This window comes from Peromyscus californicus, unplaced genomic scaffold (assembly GCF_007827085.1).
Source record: "Peromyscus californicus insignis strain IS unplaced genomic scaffold, ASM782708v3 Scaffold_12__1_contigs__length_115047231, whole genome shotgun sequence".
Classification (NCBI taxonomy): Eukaryota; Metazoa; Chordata; class Mammalia; order Rodentia; family Cricetidae; genus Peromyscus; species Peromyscus californicus.
The window spans coordinates 71,298,333-71,323,571 of NW_026294413.1; the positions used below are offsets into that span (position 1 = coordinate 71,298,333).

The window sequence follows — 25,239 nt, forward strand, 5'->3', positions numbered from 1 at the left end:
ATTTTCTCATATCAATCCCCGACTACTTGAAATAGAAACCATGGATCTCTCTAAAGCAATATAGAATCCTATTTGTTTCATCAAGAGAAGATTTAAGCCTTCTTGGGTTTCCAGAATTACTTCTGCTAAAGAGTCTACTTGTTTATCTCATCTGGATATGGAGTCTTCTAATATCCCTAAGTCCTTATAGTGCTTTGAATAGGCATAATAGCTTTTGTAGACTCATGTATGTAAATGCTTGATCCATAGAGAGTGGCACTATTAGAAGGTATGGCCTTGTTGGAGGAAGTGTGTCACTGTGGAGCCAGGCTTTGAGTTTTTTATGTTCAATCTATGCCCATTGTGGTACACTGTCTTCTTCTGCCACTTACAGATCAAGATGTAAAACTCTCAGCTCCTTCTCCAGCACCATGTCTGCCTCCTTGCTGCCATACTTCCCACCATGATGATAATGACTAAACCTCTGAAACTGTAAGCCAGCCCCAATTAAATGTTTTCTTTTAAAAGAGTTGCCATGGTCATGGTGTCTCATCACAGCAATAGAAATCCTAACTACGACAGTCCTGGTCCACTTGCTTACTTAATTCTCTGAAGTTTGATCACTGACTATAAAAACCAATGCTCCTATGGCTGTTGCCTGAGCAATATTGGCTCCAACCAGAAGTGGAATGAGGAGAAGTATACCTCACTTCTCAAGTCGAAGCCTGAGGTTCATCTTAAATGTGCTCTCTCATCTTCCCCATCATATAAGTACACCTGGGGCAGGATGCACACTAGTACACATAGGAGGGACTTTCTGTTTTGGAATGCCTTGGGGGAGGCACATTTGGTTAAACCATTTGGGCATGCCCACCAAGTGGACTCAGGGACCATAAAGTATCCTGCTGATAAGAATTTGCCTGGAGAGTAGAATAGCAAGCATCAGAGTAAAGTGAGTCTTCTAGGTCAAATTCCTGGACACCAGACAGGTTCCAGCTCCCAGTAGGTCCCTGGTGTTAACTTAGGCTTTTCACAGTTACAATTGTTTTTATTTTCTGGTGCACTGATGGTCTGGCTATTCCCTAGCCCTATGTAGTAAGGGGGTTGAGGGTTCAGGCACAGTCAGAAATTCTGACCAATTTCTGGATAAAAATGATTAAGCAAAGAGTGAACCTTGTCAAGGGTAAAGAATATGGAAGGATTAATGATTACATTTCTCCTCTGGTATCATGAAAAATACCTTCCAGTATCATGAGCACAAGTCAATAGAGGTCAAGGCACCCACTCATCTTCTCCGTGTTCAATGAGATACGTAAGTGTTGTCTTCAGCGATAGTGCCTTGTCATCAGTTTGTGGACAATGACCAACAGCCTTGGCAACAGCCTAAGCTGTTTGGGGATTTGATTTAATGGAATCCATTCCTGGAACTGGGAGTTCCACTCAATGGTGAATGATATCTAGTTGGAGCTATATCTAGTTTCTGGCTATTATGAATAAAGCCACTATGGCTGGGGGAGTTTGGAAAGGGGAACTGGAGGGATCAGGTAGCCATGGGATGGAGGGAGAGAGTACAGGGAGGAGAGACAACTGGAATTGGAGGGCACCGGGGAAGTGACATGGAAACCGAGTGCAGTAGAAACTCCCAGCATTCTATGAGGATGACCCTAGTCAGGAGTATCCTCCTAGTAATGGATGATATGAGCCTGAATCGGCCACCTTCTGTAACCAAGCAACTTCCAGTGGGGGGACTGGGACATCAACCCAGCCACAAAACCTGCAATATTTCCAGCTGTAAGATATACTGGGGTAATGGAGGCATAGAACTTGTGAGAGTGGCCAACCAACGACTGGTCTAATTTGAGGCCTGTACCATGAAGAGGGAGTCCAGGCCTGACACTACCTGAATGATCATGAACTGGAGGCTGGATAACCAAGAGACCTAGAATAGTTTATATATATATATAAATATATATATATATATATATATATATATATATATATATATATATTCAGATTTATCCTCATATATCAGTGCCTAGCTTAATTGTCATCAGAGATTCTTCCTTCAGCAGCTGATGTGAACAGATGCAGAGACCCACAGCCAAACACTAGACAGAGAGAGAGAGCCCAAATTGGAGATCCCCACCTGGATCCTTCCTTGGAGCTCAGGCAATGCCACAGAAGAGGGGGAGAAAGCATTGTAGGAGCCAAAAGGCTAGAGGACACCAGGAGAATATGGCCCGCAGAATCAACTATGCAGGTCTCATAGGGGCTTACGGAGACTGAAGCGGCAATCATGGATCCTGCATGGGTCTGCACTAAATCCTCTGCACATTTTATGCTTGTTAGCTTGGTGTTTGGGGGGACTCCTAACAGTGGGAGAAGGGGTGTATCTGATTCTTTCACCTACTCTTGGGACCCTTTTCATCTTCCTGAGTTCCTTCACCCAGCACTAATATGAAGTTTTGTGCCAAGTCTTATTGTATCTTATTATGCCCTGTTTGGTTCATATATCTGGGAGAACTGCTCTTTACTGAAGGGAAATGGAGAAACAGTGGATCTGGGGGAGAGGGGAGTTGGGGGTTGGGGAACTGGGAGAAGTGGAGGAATGGAAAACTGCAGTTGGGATGTGTTGTATGAGATAAGATTGTAGTTGGAAGTTTTCCTGTGCCCCACCCAGTCCGTAGCCACTCAGACCCAAATAAACACACAGAGGCTTATATTAATTATGAACTGTATGGCCATTAGCTCAGGCTTATTATTGACTAGCTCTTACATTTAAATTAACACATAATTCTTATCTATGTTTAGCCATGTGGCTTGGTAACTTTTCTCAGTTCTGCCTTGTCATCTTGCTTTCTTTGTGTCTGGCTGGTGACTCCTGACTCAGCCTTCCTCTTCCCAGAATTCTCCTTGTCTGCTTATTCCACTTATACTTCCTGCCTGGCTACTGGCCAGTCAGCATTTTATTTATCAACCAATCAGAGCAACACACATTCACAGCATGCAAAACGACATTCCACAGCAAAAAGTAGATTTTTTTTTAAATTTTTTGTTTTGTTGCACAGGATATCAGGACATTTTGGATTTTGAAGAGGTTTCTATGTGCTGCTGAGTTTGATATGTAATCTTTGGAGTCCAAGTGGAATAGCCTGTAGATATCTGTTAAGTCCATTTGATGTATGATGTCATTTAATTTTGATGTTTCTCTTTTTATTTTTTGTCTCAGTAACCTGCCTATCGGAGAAAGTGGGGTATTTAAATAGCCCACTACTAATGTGTTGATGTTAATCTGTGTCTTTAAATACAAAACAGCTTTTATGAAATTTGACACCCTCGAGTTTGGTGCATATATGTTTAAAAATAGTAATGTCTTCTTGTTAACTGTTCCCTTGATTGAAACAAAGTGTCCCTCTTTATCTCTTCTAATTGATTTTAGTTTGAAGTCCATTTTATCAGATGTTAGGATACTGACTCCTGTTTGGGTCCTGGTCCCACCTAATTGGAATACTTCTATATTTGCTTTTGGTCTAAGGTGGTGAATATCTATAAAACTGAGATGAGTTTCTTGTAGGCAGCAGGTACATGGATTTTGTTTCTTGATACATTTAGTCTGTTGTTTGATTGGCTAACTGAGATCATTGATATTTAGTGTTATTTAAATGTGTGTGTAATTGTGGTCATTGTGTTATTTTGTGTTGCTATTTGTGTTATCAATAGTATTTGTGTTTTAATAATCATTGCTTCATATTTCTTTCCACAGTCTCTTGTTCATTCCTGTCTTCATCCCAAAAAAATTGCTTCCTGTATTTCCTTTGGGTTTGCTTTATTGGGTATAAATTCTATGGGTGGATTTTTATCATGGAAAGTGTTACTTTTTACTTAACTATGGTGGACAGTGTTATCGGGTATATTAGTCTAGGCTGCCCATTGTAGTCTTTTAAGACTTAGAGTACATTGCTCCAGGCTCTCCTAGCTTTCAATTTTTCCATTGAGAAATCAGCTGTTATTCTGATGGGTTTTCCTTTATTTGTGACTTAAGTTTGTTTTTTTTTTTTCTGTTATAGCTTTCAATACACTTTCTTATTCCAAACACTTAGTGTTTTAACTATGACCTGCCATGGGGTTTTCATTGCTCGTCTTGTCTATTTGTTGTTCTATTTGTTTCCTCTGTTTTTATGGGTATGTGTTTCCTTACTTTAGGGAAGTCTTTTTCTATGACCTTGTTGAAGACGTGGTCTATAGCATTAATGTAGAATTCTCCCTTATCTATACCTATAGGTCTAAGATGTTTTTTCAGTGTGTCTCATAGTTCCTGGATGTTCTTTCTGGTGTTTGTTTGTTTGTTTTTTGTTCTTTAACATTCCCTGTATTTAGTGTAGATCTTCCACTTTAGGTCCTGATATCCTGTCATCTACTTGATTCATTCTACTTGTAAGGCTTTCCTTCGAGTTTTTTACTTGGGTTATTAGATTTTTTTTTAATTCCATCTTCATTCCAGCTTGAGATCTCTTCAATGTTCCTATCTCTTTATTGAATTCTATTTTCAATTCCTGGATTGTCTTCCTCATTTTCATCAGCTTTATGTTTATGTTTTCTAGGACACCACTCAGACATTTATTCTCTTAAATTATTTCTCCTGAATTTCATTGAGCTCTCTCTCTCTCTCTCTCTCTCTCTCTCTCTCTCTCTCTCTCTCTCTATCTATCTCTGTGTGTGTGTATGTGTGTGCTTTCTTTAAACTTGAATTCTTTGATGAAGCTTATGATTGTTCTTTTAAATTCTCTCTCTTTGTTCATCAAAGTAGTTCTCACTGACCAGTGTTTCCTACAGAGCTTTAGAGTGGATACTGACTTGATTTTCATACTATTTGCAGTTTTACAATAGTAACTAGAAATGTCATCATCCATTAGTTCTGTGTCTGATATGGACATAGAAGATTGTGCTAGGAGACATAATGTATGAGCAAGTTAGACCTAGAGGTTGGAAATGTTTTAGGTGAAGCAAAGTTAAGAGGACAAAATAGACTGGGTTGGTATGCAGGATGTGCCTCATGGTCTAGGCCTGGAGTGTGGGGGTAGATCTGACTGGGTAGAGGATTTGGATGTGGCATGAGAAAGGCCTCAGGGTTTGTGGTCAGTCCTGACAGATCCTGGCAGAAGTCTAGAGATTGGTTGCAGCATGGGGAGGTGTGGTCAGACTAGGCCAGGGCACTGGATGTAGATGTGGGACCTAAGCAAGATCTAGTAGGTTGGGGGGCAGGTATGTGGAGGGATTGGAGGGTCAGGTATACCCACCAAGCTAGACGCTAGAGCAGGATCACCTTCTTTTTGCTTAAAGATGCTCTAGGTCTCATCCCAGAACAGTTGACAGTGATGCTGATGAATTACAGAGAACTTAATGAATGGGAAGGTATGTCGTGTCCTTGACTTAGAAGACACATGAACTTTGAATTCCCTCAGAGTCTTCCAAAATGTCAATGCAAAATTGCTAAAAATCTCAGGAAATTTTTTTATTGAAATTGAAGATCAAGGTTTATGATTTACATAAAAAGCAAAGATACTTGAGTAACTAAACAGTTTTCCAAGAGAACTGTGTTGCAGAATTCACTCTGCCTAGAGCTGTTATAAAGAACAGTAGCCCAAACACCTTGCTGTCAGTGGAAGTAGGATATAAATGAGTAGATAGATAGATGATAGATAGATAGATAGATAGATAGATAGATAGGTAGATAGATAGACAGACAGATATTGTACTAATGTAACTAAAATGGATATGACAGAGACAGGCTATACATAATGTCCCATTAATGTTTAACAATAATGAGGACAACTTAATGGGAAAAGAAAGGTGTTTTCAAGAGGTATTACCAATCACCCAACCTTGTCAGCTCAGCCATTTCTTGAATTGATGTTAGTGAAGGCCAGACTGTGCTGTGGATATCGTTCTGTATAAATAAAACACTGATTGGCCAGTGGCCAGGCAGGAAGTATAGGCAGGACAAGGAGAGAGGAGAATTCTGGGAAGCAGAAGGCTGAGGGAGACACTGCCAGCCACCGCCATGACAAGCAGCATGTGAAGACACCAGAAAGCCATGAGCCACATGGCAAGGTATAGATTTATGGAAATGGATTAATTTAAGCTACAAGAACAGTTAGCAAGAAGCCTGCCACGGCCATACAGTTTATAACCAATATAAGTCTCTGTGTTTACTTGGTTGGGTCTGAGCAGCTGTGGGACTGGCAGGTGAGAAAGATTTGTCCTGACTGTGGGCCAGGCAGGAAAACTCTAGCTACAAATGGCGTCCAACGTGGTGGCAAGAGTTTCTACCTAAAAACTGAGAAAAAAGATCTTTTCCTCACAAGACTGGTTAGGAAAATAAAGTCAAAAAATCACAAATTTGAAAGAATTCTCTTTCATTGCCAGTAGACACTTATTGTGAAATGATAAAACACCATTCCACCCACTTTTGGGGTCGAGGAAACAGCTCTGAGGGTTTGTGTCAGGGCTGCAGGTGCCTGCTGCACACTGTGCATCTGTAGCACAGAAGTAAACAGCAGTGTCTGCAGCCTGGGCAGCAGTGATGGACAGGGAACTGCTCTGTGTGGAGGTGTTAAGGGTCGCTCTTAGTCTTCCACTGCGTTTCTCTCTCTCGTTTGAACGTATTAAGATTAGCAGGGCAGGGCCTCTGCCTGAGTCCTGTCTGTACCACTGTAGGGCAATTATGGATGTTTTGTAACTGCAGTTCATGGTGACATTTTCACCCTCCTGGATGCTCAAGGCCCAAGCATTCTCTTCTCCTAGTTGGCTGTTCACCCCTACGTAGAAACACAGGCCAGAGAAAAGGAGTCAATGGTGACATTTTCAAACTGCGTTTCCAGATTAATAAGAAGGCTTCATCTCACAGTGATGTGGACTATGAACTTTGCTGTCCCTGTTACCCTCACCAGAAACCCAAACTCACTTGTCAGTTGCAGCCATAGTGTCACCAACCACACTCCCAAGAGTCTGTCCATTCTTCCCTTTGAAGAGCAGATCACAAGAGATGCAGCTCCAGCCCGATCACAGGTTGATTGGTTTCTGAGCATCTGCCTTGAGTCTCAGAAACAAGTTCAAACACCTCCCTCCCCACCCCTTCCCTTTGTCTCTCCCCAACCATCTCACCTCTACCCTCCTCTCTCCTCCATCTCTCTGATTTCAAACCAAGGGAGTGCGAGGAAGGGGAGACATCTGGTGGTGGCCCCATCATCTTGGTAAGAGAGCATGGCCTGCAATGGTGAGGAATGTGCACAGCTGAAACTACAAGGCTGTTCTAGTCTCTGTGCTTATTAAACTATTGTTAGATTTCTTCAGCAGCATAGGGAGACAGAAGGCAAAGAAAAAAAAAGAGAGACTAGAGCCTGATCTCTACAGGGAAGGACAGACACTCCCCTGTAGGAAAGGGGGTGTCTGTGTGGAGAAAGGATGACATTGACTCTGTAAGGGTGGGGGAGGGGATTGTTTGCATCCATAAGAGTTAAAGCAGTTCTACAATCTCTTTCCCTGCACTTCCTAGGATGCAGCCAAGGGACCTCAGGGCAATTCCAGGTGCCAGGGCCACTGTCCATCATGCAGCTGCAGGATGATAGAGTGGCTGCCTTTCCGAATTCTTTTCTTCTCTGGTTATTCTATTGCTTTTGTTCTTCATCCTTTGCTCATCTTGGTATCTTATTGGTTTACTAAGATAATGGTTGAGTAATTTGTCTATTATTTCCAGATTTCTCCCATTTATTCTGGCTTTCTTACCTGTGTGCAATATTCCTTTAGAATCTCTTATAATGCCAACTTGGATATCACAGATTGTTTCTACTATACTTAGGATAGATCTTTATAGCCTTTAATTTTGAAGGATGGTGTTCTAGATACAGTCATCTTGGTTGATAGCTGTTGTTTCCTTTCAGAGCATGAACCTGTCATTATGATCTTTTGGTCTTTAGTGTTTTTTGCCTATGTGAGAAACTCAGTCCTTCTCTCTTGTGACCAACAGTTTATTTTCTTTTTTCTATAAACTTGGAATGTTGACAATCAAGGCATGAAGAAAGCTTCTGATCTATACCTTCATTTTAGTTTCCTGTTTCCCTGGATTAGCATGACCCTTAGCATCTTGAGAGCTACTGTGAAGATAAACCAGAGACTCTAAACCACAACTAAAGCAAGAACATGGGCAGAACCATGCATGGGATGGAAGGTAATTGATAGAGACTGCTAACACTTCCTCCTAAGAGTAGAGCAATGGAATCAGTGTGGCAATTCCTTGGGAAGATGGGATCAACCTGTGATAGGATAGGATCAATCCTATGATTCAGCTGTACCACTCTTGGTTATACACCCAAAGAATGTTCCATCCTACTAGAGAGATATTGCTCACCCATGTTCATTGCTGCTCTATTCATAATGGTCAGATATTGAAGGTGTCCCAGAAGAATGAATAAAGGAAATGTGGCACATTTATACAATGGAGTAACTACACTTGTCTGTGAGTAAAAGGGTAAGATTTAGAACATAGTAAGACATTATGCTCCTCTAGCAAAGTGATGGTAGCAAATTATTCCCTAAGGTCCATGACTTTACCAGCCTTAGAAAGCATGCTAGGTTTCCAGTACCAGGTATGATTTCCCTAGTGAGTGGACCTTAAGTCCCATACACAGCTATTGGTCACTAGCAGCCTGTAAGTGTTTTGCCACATTGGTAATTGTCATGGTTCATGAGTGTGATGGCTGTGTAGGTCAGTTTATTGTTTCATCCCTTGTCCCTTGGCAGATTGCATAGTATTTTCTGAAACCATGGAAGACAGACTACATGAAAGAGCCTTTCAGGTAAGATCCAGGTGGAATCATCCAAGTCATGTGTCCTAAGTGTGGGTTGTCTTCAGCAAAAGGGGCCTCAGCCCTGAGAGGCAATCAAGGGCTACATCAATAATCTATATTGTTTTGGGATTCACTTAGAATAACTACCCAGATCAGTCATTCAAAAGGAGATTCTTCATGCCTGGTACTGTTGTTTTGGTTAGTCTATGGTTCTTGTGGGGAGCATTTTCAGCCCAAATGGCTTAACTTCCTTGAAGATATAGATATGTTTATATATAAAGGAATATATAACATATTCTTTTATTAAGATTTATATATTATCATATTAAGATAGATATTATCTTATTACTATATAACTTAAAATAGTATGTATTCCTTTAAGATGTATGTATCTTAAAATATATGTATATATCATAAATATATAACATATATACAATATAAAAATTATAGAATAGCTGTGTATATATAATTTTAGGTTATATTTATAAAATATAACTACTTGAGCCATTATCAAACAACCCTGGAGTTCAGCATTTCTAGTTCTTTGTTGAATTAAGTTTTCATATCCTGAATAATCCACATTATTTCATTAAGCCATTTATTTGTGTTTTCTTGGATCAATCAGGATTTCATTTCTATTCACTACTAGTTTTTTTTAGGGAATTTTTTGGTAATTCACAAATTCTTTTACCATTTCATAGTTATTTGTGATTCAAGTTCTCCAGTTTCTTCTAACACGCTCTCATTGGGGGACTATAGCTAGAGTTTTCCTGCCTGGCCCACAGTCAGGACAAATCTCTCTCACCTGCCAGTCCCACAGCCGCTCAGACCCAACCAAGTAAACACAGAGACTTATATTGGTTACAAACTGTATGGCCGTGGCAGGCTTCTTGCTAACTGTTCTTACAGCTTAAATTAATCCATTTCCATAAATCTATACCTTGCCACGTGGCTCGTGGCTTACCAGCATCTTCACATGCTGTTTCTCATTGTGGCGGCTGGCAGTGTCTCTCTGACTCAGCCTTCCACTTCCCAGCTTTATTCTCCTCCTTGTCCCGCCTATACTTCCTGCCTGGCCACTGGCCAATCAGTGATTTATTTATTGACCAATCAGCAACACACTTGACATACAGACCATCCCACAGCACTTCCCCTTTTCTTTTTTTTTTTTTTCAAAAAGGAAGGTTTTAACCTTAACAAAGTAAAATTACATGTAATTTGGGAATTTGGGCATAGCTTCTCTTACTACTTCCTGCTGGAGGGGGGCGCTGTGTCTTATGGGGACACAAAGAAAATTTTAGGATTATGGAATAGTCCATGAGGCTGTATTGTCTGAGCCAGTTGCCTTCAAACCATTCTGGATGTTGGATCATCTGGGCCATGGTGTCATCGGAGACATTTCAGGGGGTCTTGGCTGGTCAAACCTGATGTATCTCAATCTGGAACAAATTCATAGCCTCTGTCTTTCTGTGGGAACAAAAGCAGAGTCTCCTTTCCAAAGCAACACATCCTTACATCCAAATTTTGAAGTCAAGGTATCTTTAAAATATACATATTGGCATAACTCAACAGCTTTTACGATCAAATGTTTTTCTGCAGTTAAAAATCCCAAAGACAACACAATCCAGATTCTCTGTGTAATATTAATCTTTATGTGGCTTATTTTTTATATTAATTTTACTGTCTCTTTAAAGACTTTATTTTTTAAAACTATGTATTTGTTTATATAACTGTATATATCACCTTTTTTTTCTCCTTCAAGCCTACGTATATTTTACACACATTGTAAACTATTACATCTGAATCTGTCTTGTTGTGAATCTGTTGCTTTAAACTGCAGCAGCTGTGGCTGCTGGCTCCACCCACCTCAGCTTCCCAACATGGCTACATTTACCGCCAGCTCTGGGAGCTATCATGGGTCTATGCTTTTATCCAAGCAGGATGTAACCCAGAAACCTCTTTTTTTGTTTTGTACTAGCAAAGGCTATATCCACCACACAGCTTAATGTGCCACTTGCAGAGGCCTCATTCCCACCATATGGCAGCAAGTCGAGCGTGCACACTAGGAACCCACCAGTAGCTCAAACCGGCAGTTGCCGCTCATTTGAGAGAGACAATTAGGAACTGTTTTTAGCTCCATTTTAGAATCTTTTTTCTCAGTTTTTAGGTGGAAACTCTTGCCACCACGTTGGATGCCATTTGTAGCTAGAGTTTTCCTGCCTGGCCCACAGTCAGGACAAATCTCTCTCACCTGCCAGTCCCACAGCCGCTCAGACCCAACCAAGTAAACACAGAGACTTATATTGGTTACAAACTGTATGGCCGTGGCAGGCTTCTTGCTAACTGTTCTTACAGCTTAAATTAATCCATTTCCATAAATCTATACCTTGCCACGTGGCTCGTGGCTTACCAGCATCTTCACATGCTGTTTCTCATTGTGGCGGCTGGCAGTGTCTCTCTGACTCAGCCTTCCACTTCCCAGCTTTATTCTCCTCCTTGTCCCGCCTATACTTCCTGCCTGGCCACTGGCCAATCAGTGATTTATTTATTGACCAATCAGCAACACACTTGACATACAGACCATCCCACAGCAGGGGACAATAGAACATGTTAAGTTTTTGGAGAAGGGACATATTGTTTTGGATTTTATTATTATTCTGTTTTTCCTATGAGACATTCCATCTAGAGATAGGCTGTTGATTGTGTCTTTGATATAAGACTTTAGCCCACTGATCCTGAATCCTGAGCTGAAACTGCAAGGTGATGGATTGGAGGGGCTAAGAATGGGCAGAGCCACACATGAGCTGGGTCAGTCTTGCTCAGTGAGACCATGGGGACTGAGACCTTGCAGACAGTGTTCCTGGTTGAAATATGACAGACTTGTGTGGGGTCTGACTCTCTTATAGTGAGTTCAACCCAATGGGCTGGGCCTCTGGCGGAAAAGGCCCTGTGATATAAGCAGAAAGACACACTAGGAACTTGGAATTACAATTGAGTTAGCATTCCCAAAAGTGGTCTGCTTGACCTCTTCATGAAGATTAGAAAATATATTTATTTATGGACATTAATTACTACTTCTGTTGACACATATGAACAATTCTAGATGTACTTCAATAGTAGGAACTCCTATGAAATTAGTGCTGCACACCCAGATGACTAGTAAGTGTGGGAAGAACATTACAGTCACAGCAGAGAGTGAAGGGAAGATAGTTTTTACCAGTGCATTGGCCACTACAGTAACCTTAACCATAAGTTTTTAAAATTAAATCTCTTGAGTGAGGTTTCCTGTCATTTAAAGAGACACAATTTCGTGGCAACTTTCCTGGTCCTCTAGCTCCTCCAGTCTTCCCACTCTTTCTTCCTTGCTGCCCCCTGAGCCTTCAGTGAAGAAGTTACATTGTAAATGTATCAATTGGGGCTGGGCACCTCTCTTGTTCTCTGTATCTAAACAAGACATGAAGAAGTAGAGCACCAATAAATTGCTAACATGGAGATGGGAAATCTCATGAGACCCTACCCACTCAGAAACAACTACAGCAGCTAAGAAGTGCTGAGAGTGGGAAATAGTCCTCCACAGGAATGAACACCCTAATTCGTTACCAAGGCCAAATGACCAGCCCTGAAATTATATACCAATACATAACACTAAAAAGATTGATCAGATTGTATTTATATATTTAGTCAGATGTGTGCCTGTGGCATGCGAATGTGTATGAGTGATTGCATGCATGTGTGTGTGTGTCTGTCTGTCTGTCTCTCTGTTTGTGTGTGTGTGTGTGTGTGTGTGTGTGTGTGTGTGTGTTTCAGTGTGTCTGTGTCTGTGTTTGTCTGTTTGTGTAATAATGACAGATAAAAAGAGACCATGATTTTAAGAGAACAAAGGGACATCCATGACAGGGGATTGAGGAAGGAAAAGGAAGGGGGAGGTGGTATGATTATATTTAATTTTTAAAAGAAAATAAATAAATACAATACAAAAGAAAATATCAAATCCCCTATAAAATGTCTCTTAGGGTCTTATTTTAATTCCCTAGGACCTTTCTGGCTTGCTTTGGTTTGAAGTAAGATTTAAAATGTGCTCATCATTTCCTGACTTTAGAGCTATTTTATATGTTCTCACCTCTTTTAATTATACCTGCTTTTACTTTTTGAGGTTTCTCCATTGGGATACTTGCATTAGGGTTTGACTCAGCCCTTCTGTTTACAGCTACTAAGGAAAATTTAGTTATGTGAGGGAAGTCTGGGACTCTGAGTAGATGTAATTATTAGACAGATGTCCATGAGCCCAGGAAGGCTAATGTAACTATGGATGGAAAGTTCCTAGAGCATCTTAGTATATCATGGAACCAAACAGAGAGCACACAGTAGGTCAGGGAAAAATAAGGAGAAGAGGAAAAGGACAAAGAAGAGTCAAGGTACATTTGCTTGTTTATCTCCTAACTCATATTCAGTAGATAATTCTGAATTGATTACAGTGGACTATGCACAAGTCTACATGCTAAGAATAAAGCTGCTACGAATGGAAGACCTTGACATCTTAGAATTTTTATTCTAATTGGTGAAATTGACAATGAACACACGGACACACAAATGCACAGCAAGTTCAATTTTTTTGAGTCTCCACATCCGAGAGATGAGCAGAGTGCTAAAATAGAGTAAGTAGAATAAGGGAGAGCGATGATAGAGCAAGAGGTGTGTGATAGAGTAAATGGGAGCTATGGCAATTTAGGGGAAGGACTGTGGTAGAGATTGAAGAGGGGCTATGTTAATGGGACAAAAGAGTTATGATATTTTAAAGTGAGGGTTATATGGCGGTAGAGGTGGGATATGATAGAATAAGTGGTGGGCTATGATAGAGCAATAGGAGGACTATTATAGAGTAACAGGAGGACTATGATGGAATAACAGGCAGACTATGACAGGTGAGCAGAAGGACTATGAGAGAGTAACAGGAGGACTATGATAGAGTAACAGGAGGATTATGATAGAGTAACAGGAGGACTATGATAGAGTAACAGGGGGACTATGATAGAGTAACAGGAGGACTGTGATAGAGTAACAGGGGGACTATGATAGAGTAGCAGGAGGATCATGATAGAGTAACAAGAGGACTATGACAGAGTAAGGGGCATGTAACTTTGCATAGGAAGACCAGCAGAATCTGTGGGTTTCCTCACAGAAGTGACACCTGAGCTGAGACTTGAAGATGGTCAAGACTCTGGTTTACCAAGTTTTGGACAGAGAGTGTTTCCTATTCAGAAAGACCTAGGATCACATCTGGGAAGTTCAGCAGGTCAAAAAGAGACCAGCATTGCTGCTGCAGAGAGCACCTTTCCCCCACAAAAAGCTGATGTTGACAGTTCAGGCCTGTACGATTCCTATGCAGCATTCTGTATCACTGTCTGAACTTTGCGTTGTATTCTAGAAGGAACAGAAAGTCATCTAAACACTTTGGGAGAGTGTAGATGGCATCTGGTTTATGGTGCATGTATTTTATGTGATAGGATATTAAGTTGTATGCTTGTCCTCCCATAAGCACTGAAACTACTTCTGAGGCTCTTTAGAGAACCAGCTGCCCTGTAACTGCTTGGAGTTCTCAAAAGTTCCACCGTTGCTTCTCAAACTCTTGTGTTTGAGTGTCAGCCTGATCTAATTAACAGAAAGGAGAACCTTCTCTGTGCAGCGGAAGAACCGTTGTTGTTCCCTGCACGTGGGCTACAGGCCTGGCTCTGTCCTCCTTTCTTTTTCCTCTTTCTTCCCTACGGGAATCCTAGGACTGGGGACACTGGGCTCTCCTGTCACCTCTCCCTCCATACTTTCAGAAAACATTATGCAGAAGCCATGTTTCCCGGCATGTCCTCTCCCCTGCAAATATAAAATATAGCAATCTCTACCAGAGAGCTGTGGAAGAAAATGTGGAGGACAGAACTCATCTCCTACGACAAGCAGACAACTTCGTTAGTCACAGGCTTTACTGGGGGATCTCATGCTCTGCATGAGGCACTCTTGCATCAGATTTTGGTTTAGTCCCAGTAAAGAGCCGAGGATGGAAGACTCTACTTCTTGTTGTCCTGCTGTGGCTATTCGTATGATTTTTGTGCCAACTAAAGAAACGGAGAGGCACACAGCACAGAGAAACAAAAAAGATCCCAGAGGCAGGTGCTCAGCAGTCAAGCCCCTGTGCTGACTTTATGCTCAGCTCCCCAATGTGGTTTCTGCCACTGTGTCACCCAGAGCACAGTAGTACACAGCTGAGTCTGACTTTTGGACCGAGGCTTTCTGCAAGTGGAAGGAGGTGGATCCTTTATCATATGTAGCTTCAAAACCACGGCTGCTTCCCTTATTGTTGGCTGTTGTGACTTTCAAAAGGAGCTCTGGACCTTCTCCAGGGTATTGGACATACCAAAAAAGAGTTGGGTATCCTGTGGCTGAATAAGTGCAGTTTATAAATAGGAAGTCATTTTCTGAGAGAGTCATTTGACCTTGTTTCTGAGTCACTGAGTATCCATGTGTCCTCCCTGGAGGAAGAAGAGGATATCTGTGTCACTTTAAGGACAAAGCTCTTAGATTTAATCTTTAAATTTAATATTTAAATTTAAAAATTTAATATTTAAAAATGAAATATTTTTCTGACATCATAGAATAAAGAGTGCAAATTTTAAGTCACTTCACTTACCAAGCATGAACAACAGCATCACAGTCACTAAAGCTGGGAAAGTGTTCATCTTTAGTGTCACCAAGTAATGTTCTTGACTCTTCACATGAAGAAATGATGAAATGACATCAAATGATGAACCTGGGAAGCTTATAATTCACAAAGATAATGATCTTGTGTCAAGAAACTCCTCCCCCTGGTGGACAGAGACTAAACTAGGGTCTTTTGCATACCTCCCAGAAGTCAGAAATGTGCTCTCATCCTTGAAATCATTAATAAGGCACATAGCAATTTTAAGTGCCCCTTTTAAATAAAAAGGATATAAGCAATGGTTATTAATATATTCAATGTTTTCATTCTTAGGATTCAACCTGACATGAAAGTTTTATAGTAGAGCAACTGATGGGTTCTCTGTTTTGGTTTTTACCATGGGATAAAATAGAGGCAAGAAGTAGATTTTACCAGTTCATATTCACTGATTTGAATTTGTATCAAGATACTATGTGAGCCTAAAGTGATGACTCAGCACTTGGAAGCACTTGTTGCTCTTGCAGAAGCCCCAGGTTTGATTCTCAGAACATACATAGTGGTTCTCAACCATCTGTAACTCCAGTTCCAGGAAACTGACTCACTCTTCTGACCGCCATGGGCACCAGGCACACACATGGTACCTAAATACAAATGCAGGCAAAACACTCATAAGCATAAAATAAATCTTTAAATTTTCTTACAGGTATTATGAGATGGAGTAATTACAAAGTGGCCCAGGGAATGCGTAATCATTAAAATCTGAACTTTTTACCATCTAGAAATTTGAAATACTGGGTTTATGCTGCCCTTTTACTTCGAAGGTCATTAACGTCTTGAAACAATGTTTGAAGATTAACATACAGGACAACCACAACAAAGGAAGCAGTTAGGACTGGCATGCAGGATCCACATGTTGTACCATACTCTATATCAAATGTAGGCTATGACCATTTTCTTAAACTTTTCTGTTAAAGTCTTTGTGACCAGTGGTGCATGCTTTTAGGAATCACAAAGCTGACTATCATTTGGGTTTGGGGTGACATTTGTGACCCTTTCTTGTGGTCCTGACAAGAGCATTGCAAGCAGGCAGCTCACATAAGTGTCTTCAGAAAAGCTCCTTCCTTCAACTGTCAAAGCTTCTACTCATGAATCTGACTTTCATGGCTGCCATGTTTCTGTGTGAGCTCCTTCTGTCCTTTAATTTGGTCTTAGTAATATTTCATCATTGATAGAATTTATCATCTCATAAAGCTATTCTGTCTCACCTTTGTCCATATCTGTTTCCTAATTCTTGTTGTTTTGAACTTAAAAATGCCAGTCTTTGGCTCAGAACTTTGTCTCTTACTGTTCAAGGTAATGAATGTTGAGCTCATCTGGATTATCCTCACTTACAACTTCTGAAGTTGCTTCAGAAATGTGTTGTTCATACTATTTTCCTATGTAAGATGTAGAATCAGTTCTTAAAGCAATGTTTTCTTTCTTCATTCTTTTTTTATTTTTACAATTTCACAGCCTTAGACTTTTGCACAGACTGACACACTGCATATGTACCTCCTCCTACAAAGCAGGCCTCAAATCCCAGGAGAAAGTAGTTGGTTACCCCTACAAATCATCAGGTCACTATTGCAGCAGCAGCCACGCCTTGCTTGTCAGGTTAGTCATTTAGAACACTGGGGCCACAGCACACAGCATGATTTTGAAATACAATATCACCAACTAATGTAAGAATCTGTTATACAGAGCTTTTGGATTGCCATACACATGGACATGCTAGAATCAGCTCACACAGAAAGGAGATGAAAGCTTACCCTTTACTTCAGAAGTTACTCTCTGAACCTACTCATCAAACAGTTCATTTTCCACTGATTATTTAAACCAAGATATCACAGTGAACAATACACCCTTAACATACACAATAAATGTGAATTTTAAAAAATCAAGCATCAATCAACAATATAATCTAAGCTTCCTTGGTCATTTTGGCCTTATCGTATGTATTTTTAATATCTATATGTTAGTTTCTACTCTGAAACAATGTGACAAATGTTGTCTTAGAGTGTCTGACATAGCAAAAAGGGTGCCACTCCAGTCCTGGTATCAGGTTTGAAGACAGGCTGCAGGTGCCTGGGGAGCAGTGTGTATCTGCTGCACAGAAGTAGATGGCTGAATCTGCAGGCTGAGTGGCTGTGATGTGCAGGGTAAGGTGTTTGGCTTTCTTATCCAACAGAAGGGTGAGTCTTTGGTTCTGCTTTCTTTCTGCATTTGACCGGATGTCAATGATGAACTGAGGATGCTTCCCAGGCTCTTGTTTATACCAAGGGAAGTAGGCTGAGGCACTGTCTGTGTAAGTACAGTTGATGACAGCGCTGTCTCCCTCCTGGACACTCAAGGTGAAAGGATGCTGCTCCACTTGTTCAGCTCTGCTCTCCCCTGTGCAAAAAGATGGAGAAAAAAGACAAAGGTTGTCAAGTCATTTTTTCTTCCTTATCTTTTTCCTGTAGTAAATAGAGAAAACCCAAATGAAGCCATTCTCATGGACATCTAAGGACCTCCCACTAACATACCCAGTCATCTTACACTCTTTAACTCACAATTCATCTGCAGCCAGAGGAAAATGAATAAAGTATGAACAGTTCTCTTCATTGTGCTTCCTATGAGATCAGTTGTTGGTGCTTGGTCATTACCCAGCAGCGTCCTTTGTTGTTATAACAATCATACATGCTGAGTTATTTGCCCAGCCAATAAGAAAAAGTCTGTTCATTTAAAATTCACTAAAATGGCATTTTCGTGGATCAGCTGAGGTGCACTGCCACCCTGTGGTCGGATTTCTAACTGCAGAAATCTAGTTCTTTTTTTCTCTTTCTCTAGGAAAGATTCTGAACTCAACCTAACTCTGCCATCCCTACTCTTCCAACCTAGCTGTGCTCACACAGACTGTGCATCTGCTCAACCAGGTGAGTGCACTAACTCCCTGTTCACCCAGGTGAGAGCACTAACTCCCTGCTCACCCAAGTGAGGACCACATTGTTGGACCTGGCTGTGTCACATAGCCTGTGAATCAGTCTAACCAGATGAATAATCCAGATCCCCACTATCCCGTTCAGTCTTCACACTCCCAGGCCTAGCTATGGTTAAACCGTCTGTGCACCAGCCCAGCTAGTTGAGTGTTTGAGATCTCCATCCACTCACATCTTCCCCACACTCCCAGAAAGCCTACTTTGGGTCCTGCAGCCTTCATACCAACCGAGAGTGGTAAGTTGCCAAAAAACGTCTGCATGTCATCCCCACATTCCAAGGCAAAGCCAGACTTGAACAGCTTTTGCACCAGCACACAGGCATAGACCTGAGGTATAGTCACACACTTTCTTGATAACCACTGAATTAGAATCACTCTCATCCCCGCCATCAATAATATCTCTATTTGAAGGACTGATTTACCAGCTCTTCAAACATGATCTGAAACCAACCTGATCTGAGCAATAGCAAAAACAGAAACCAAATTCTACTCAACAGAGGCAGGCTACAATATCAGACACAGTGAAAGAAATCTACATGCCTGCACCATATCACAAACACACAGGCATTATGAAAGGCAAGACAACTCCCACACCCACAAAACCCACCAGTTCTATAGAAATGTTCTCCAATGGTAATTACCTAGATGAACCTCAGGACAGTAAACAGGGACTAAGAGGGTTGGGGAAAAGAAGCTCTAGAAAGAGCAATAGCAGGACACAGTTTCTATGAAGTGGAAATGGGAAAGGTGAAGGGGGCTTTAAATGGAGAGTGAGGACAGAGATCAGTGTAGGGGGAGAGGGAGAGAGGAGGGATAAATAACATTAAGAGTGTTTGAAAAAGTCACAGGCCATCATTATTTTCTATTTACCCCAAATTACATGTAATACATATATATGTGTGTGTGTGTATATATACATATATAAATAAATAAATAAATAAATAAATAAATAAATAAATAAATAAATAAATAATCAAAATGATGTTATTCCACTTGGGGTGATAATGTTCCCCTAAAGCCATAGACTGTTTAGCATAACACCTGGCATGAGAAACCTCCCTTCAAGTTTCGGTTAGGACAGCCCAAAACAGGACTCCCAAAACAACATAGACTATTGCTATTGTCTTTAGTTGACTCAAAGATTTGAAGATTAAGTCCCTATTCCCAAAATACTATATACTTTGTACACAGGACTTGGAAGAATAGGCTACAACTGACCTAGGAGTCTATTTCCTGAATCTCACAGTATTCAGAGATATTCGGAAAACCACCCAAGGGAAAAAAGCAGTCAATAGTCCTATCCAGCTGTAATACCTAAGAGCCACAACAATGACCAGCATCCAAATCTTCAATAGTGTCACTTCTGTCTTGGAGGTAACCAACAGCCATTGAATTGGACTTATAGCTCACTCAATGTGAGGGAATTCATACCTGGTACTGTCAACTTCACCAGCCACCCGTGGCTGGAGAGGTCAGGAACTCTAAAAGAGAACTTCCCACTGCCGTTTTCCTAAACTGGTATAATCCCTAACAGCATTATAAATACTTATCCTTATGCCCACAGATGTGGAATATTATTTTAACTATGTAAAGATGTGTTACATTTGTTTACACTGCAGAGTATTACTTTAACTATGTGAAGGTGTGCTACATTTGTTTCTTCTGCCTTTGTTAATAATGTAAAGATGTGTTACATTTGTTTGTGCTGAATTTGTTTAATTATGTAAAGATGTGTTGCTGTTTCACCTTGCTTGCCTAAGATACCTGATTGGTCTAAAAAAAAAAAAAAAAACCTGAATGGTCAATAACTAAGCAGGAGAGAGATAAGCAGGGCTGGCAGGTTGAGAGAAAAAGTAGGAGGAGAAATCTATGTTTGTGAGAAAGAAAAGAATGAAGAGAAAGAGGAAGAAAGGCAGGGACATGCCCAGGACCAGAAGCCAGGCTGCTGCCAGCCAGCCAGCCATGGAGACAGCAGGAAAGTAAGATATACAGAAGGAAGGAGGGAGTAAAAACCCCTGAGGCAAAATGTAGATAAAGAGAAACAGGTTAAGTTATAAAAGCTAGCAAGAAACAAGCCTAAGCTAAGGCTGAGCATTCATAATTAATCAAATCTCCCTATCATGATTTGGGAGCTGGCTGGTAGCCTAAAAGAAAAAGCCTGATATACACAAATAAGTGTACCTCATCAAAGAAAGTTCTTTTTGCAGCAGTAGGGGACCAGAAAAGAAAACACAACAAGTCAAAATGCAGAGAACAACTGACCAAGGGGTGTTATGGTATAGAATATTTGTTTAACTTTGTAAAGATGTGTTGCATTTGTTTGTATTGCAGAATATGTAAAGATGTATTACATTTGTTAATGCTGCATTTGTTTAACTAGATAAAGATGTGTTACCTTTGATTTACCTTGCCTGCCTGAGGCACCTGATTGGTCTAATAAAAAGCTGAACAGCCAATAGCTAGGGAGTAGAGGCATAGGCAGGGCTACCAGGCAGAGAATCAGTAGGAGGAGGAATCTAGGCTCTGGGGAAAAGAAGGAAGAAGAAAGAGAGGGAGAACCATCCAGGGCAGGTTGGCCAGACAGACAGACAGACATGGAGAAAGCAGGATAGCAGGATGGACAGTACATAAATGAGGTAAACAGGCCTCAGGGAAGTACATAGATTAATAGAAATGGGTTAATTTGAGTTTTTAAAAAAAGCTGGCTAGAAAGAAGCCTAAGCTAAGGCCAAGCATTCATAATTAATAATAAGTCTCCTTGTCATGATTTGGGGGCTGGAGGTTCAAGAAAGCCTGCTGCAGTGGGGTGTCTATGACAACTGATACATGTACAGCACAAACCCTACAGAGAGCATTGCAGAAAGGCTGGTCCAAAGTTAGAATACATTGAGATAGCATCAAGTTTGAGTACAACACGACCATTTCTGCATTGCCTCTGGGCTTTCACGTACTTTTGGAGGAGCTGACACACCCCACCTCACTGAATGAAGATAAATCTTGCTATGAAATCTAGGCTGGCCTCTAACTTATGATTATCCTGTTTCAACGTCCAACAGAAACATTTTGTGTGTATGCTTTTGTTGTTGTTATGCTTCAGTGGGTTTTGTGTTTGGAGGAAGGTTGTTTTGTCTTGATTTTTTGTTTTTTGTGGATTGTTTGAGAGAACATTGAGTTGGGCAAGTAGGGAGATGGGGAGGATCTGGGAGGACTTAAGGGATGGAAAGAATATAATCAAAACATACTGTATAATAAGTTCAAAAATGATAAAAAATTGTAATTAAAAAATACTGACATTGCTCTGTTAGTGTATCTTGGGTTTTGGTGCAATAATATATGATATCCTGTGACTTTCCTGGCTGAATTCTGTACAATTTCACCCATTAGTGTTTACAGTGTTATTCTTTTAGTAAATTCCTTTTCAAGTTATATAATTGGATGATGTCAGGTGCTCATCAGAAATGCAAAACTCCAAATGAACATGTGACAGTTTCTGAATTTGGAAATGACAAAGCTGACACTTGAGCTCTTGTGAATACATCATGTACTGTGGCAATAGCAGCAGACACATCTAATGAACAGTTGAAGACACAGGCTTTATTAAATCTAGGTTTGATGATTGTAGTGGAGCAATGTTTCAGAAATGATTTAACTACTCATACAAATTAATTTTGTGTAAGTCTTCTTTTATTATAAACATAGACTTATATATTAATGATTTAATACTTTCTCAGACATTTTTGTAAGTTGAGGAGATCTGATAAGGTGAAAATGACTTCATTGTTTGTGTCTTAGTTACTGTTTATTGGTATAAAGGGACACCATGTCCAAGGCAACTTATAAAAAAATTAATTAGGGACTTGCTTAAAATTTCAGAGGGTAAGTTCATTTTCATCATGGCTGGGAGCATGGCAGCAGGCTGGCATGGTCCTGAAGATATAGCTGAGACATTTTCCATCCTGATCAGTAGGCCACAGGCAGAAAAAGAGACACTGGGCCTGGTGTGGATATTTTAAACTCAAAGCCTACTTCCAGGAACACACTTCCTCCAACACTTCCTCCAACAAGACCACACCTCCTAATGCTTTCCAAATAGTTCATCAACTGAGGACAAAGCCTGCAAATATATGAGCCTATGGGGTCAATTTTCATTCAAACCAATATAATTTGATGTAATGGAGAATCCTTATTGATTCATTTTATCATTGAATCTTCAATTATAAGGAAAACTAATTTATATGGACTCAAAGCAGTTGGAATAGCATGCAAAAACCTACACAAGCTCAAACTACAAAAACTTCCAGCATGGGGTATGAGTACAAAGTCCCATCCCTAACTAAGGAAATATTGGCATTTGATAGCTACTAGGAAAGTGAGAATCTGTTTTCTTTAAGAATATGTCCCGAGTACGTCAACCACACTCCAGGGAAGGCCACACATCCAGGAGTTATGGACAGAATAAACCCTACTTGAAAGTTTTGGTTTTTTTCCAGAAACAAAGAAAGAAAAGCTGGAAAGTAAGGACGAGGGGAGGAACTGGTAGGAATTGGTGGAGAACTGAATATGATCAAAGTGCATTATATGAAATTCTCAAAAAAAAAACTAATAAAAGTCCCATTCTTCTTGATAATTGAAAGATCTGCAATTGACTGAAACACTGGGTCATTTCTTTTCTGTTTGCTGAAGAGCACGTCTGTTTGATGCCTTTGTAGAGCAATAAAGAGCAGTGAACCCTGTGCAGTGGTTCTACCTGACAGTACTGTGAATCTTGTCATCTTTGTCAGTTGTCCCAGTACTCTTCATGAGAACTTCTTCCTGAAAATGGGTATCTGTGAGGAAAGGGCACACTGATGTGAAACAGCAATCCTGAACTCTCTAGTGTTAGTGGAGATGAGAGAGACACAGCATAAATTGGAAACCCCACAGCTGTGAAAGCCTCCTGCAGAGTCTCCCTGGGGCAGGGCTGTAGCTGCACACCCAGCTGCAGTTTGGGGTCAGGCTGCAGGCTTGCTGGGAGCACTGTGCATCAGCAGCACAGAGGTAGGTGCCTGAGTCCTCCAGCTGGGCATCTCTGATGTGCAGGGTGCTGTAGCGCTCCTTGGAGTCGAATGTTGACTTTAACCTCCCATTCTCCTTTGTTCCTGGAGCCATGAAGAACAGCCTGAGTAGGCTGCCCCCGGGATTCTGTCGGAACCACTGCACCCTCACCATGGTGGTAGAAAAATTGCATCTCATAGCAGAGCCGGCTCCCTCCTCGAGACTCAGGGCTGGAGGACTCTGTTCCACCTGCATCCCTCTGACCCCTGCTCAGAGAAAGGAAAACAAACCATATGACAGACAGTCCTTTGGCAGTTTCCACCCTGTCAGATATCCCGGGAGACAGCCAGGAGGAGCTTTGGGTCAGCTTTGTTCTGTTCCTCCCACGGGCAGCTCTGGAACACCCCTAACCCATCTGGGAGAGCCACAACTCACAGCAAACCTGCACCCACAGCAGCCCCAGCACAGCTCCCAGGCTCCTCTCCATGGATCCTGTCAAACTGCTGAGGCTCCTTCACCCGACTCCAGACAGTGTCTAGCTTAGATCCAACAAGCAGCAGGCTCTCCCTCACCCACTGAGCACCAATAAAATCTGAGCTCTTTCATCTTGATGGAAATCCCCACCCACAGTGGCCCAGTGAAGCCTCACTAACTTCTCCTTAGCTGTGGATGAAAACCCTGCAGGGAACAGGAATCCATGACATCTACCAAAAGCTTGAAACTGAAGAGGGTTGATGAGGTTGATTGTTTATGTTTATTTGTTTGTTTGTAACAGTTAAAGTAAGAAAATTTGAGAGGAACTGTGAGAAGGAGGGGATGATATATCAGGAAAGAGCCGAGGTCTCCATGCATCAGAGAGCATATAAAGCTAGAGAGAGTAAGCCATTCCTTAAATTCCATAATTTGACAGAATTTGAGAAATCAGTTGTATGAAAGTTCTTATAAAAGAAAACTCTTTGATGGTGTGCAATGTGTGCTGAGGGATGAATATGCTTTCTTGAAATCAGCAGATCACCAACTGCAAAAAAAAAATGTTTCCAATGAAACCTTCATTTGTTTAAACAATCAGGTTATGAACAAAACATTCACCCTGATTCATTTTCCACCTCTGTCCTTCTCCAGTTCCTTCCCTGCACCCTGCAGACACAGACATTGCTGGTCAAATTCAGTGTTTCTCTGTATTTATTTTCTTCTTCTATTTTTGTGCCTTATTAATTTTCTTCCTCTCAACTAATTATTCTAGTTCCTGCTAGTCTGAGAGAAGACAATGAAAAGTTTGGCTATCACTGATATCGGAATAATTCTGGGTCCAAGAACTCTGGAGATTTTCATCATAAAATGTTAAAACTTGAAGTCATGGAGTTAGATTTTTCTACTGAGCTTCAGAGATCATGTTGACTCGTACAATTCTATTTCCTTATCTGTCCTCATGGAATCAGCCTCACAGTGGATTTCCCGGCTCCTCGAGGTTTATAGTTCCACAGACAGCACAGCTAACAACCAGGAATAAACTTTGCTGTCTGTGACTGACAGCCTCACATGTTCTCTGGTCTCTTTAACTGCCCTCCAGGCACTTCAGAAAGTCATTTCTGGGAAGCCTGCAGTGCCCCCTAGTGGACTAACACCATCAACAAAGGTGACTTCAGGCCATAACTCCACATGTCACACAAAAGCAACCC

At 41.0% G+C, this 25,239-nt stretch overlaps 2 gene segments (V, D, J or C); both read right to left on the reverse strand.

Annotated features, from left to right (window-relative positions):
• Positions 1 to 17,524: 17,524 nt before the first annotated feature.
• Positions 17,525 to 18,153, reverse strand: LOC128106937 (T cell receptor alpha variable 13-1-like). The segment is given in 2 exon segments: positions 17,525 to 17,940; positions 18,102 to 18,153. Coding segments are annotated over 2 exon segments (468 nt in total).
• A 5,251-nt stretch (positions 18,154 to 23,404) lies between these two features.
• LOC128106938 (T cell receptor alpha variable 22-like) lies at positions 23,405 to 24,047 on the reverse strand. The segment is given in 2 exon segments: positions 23,405 to 23,826; positions 23,996 to 24,047. Coding segments are annotated over 2 exon segments (474 nt in total).
• Positions 24,048 to 25,239: the final 1,192 nt, after the last annotated feature.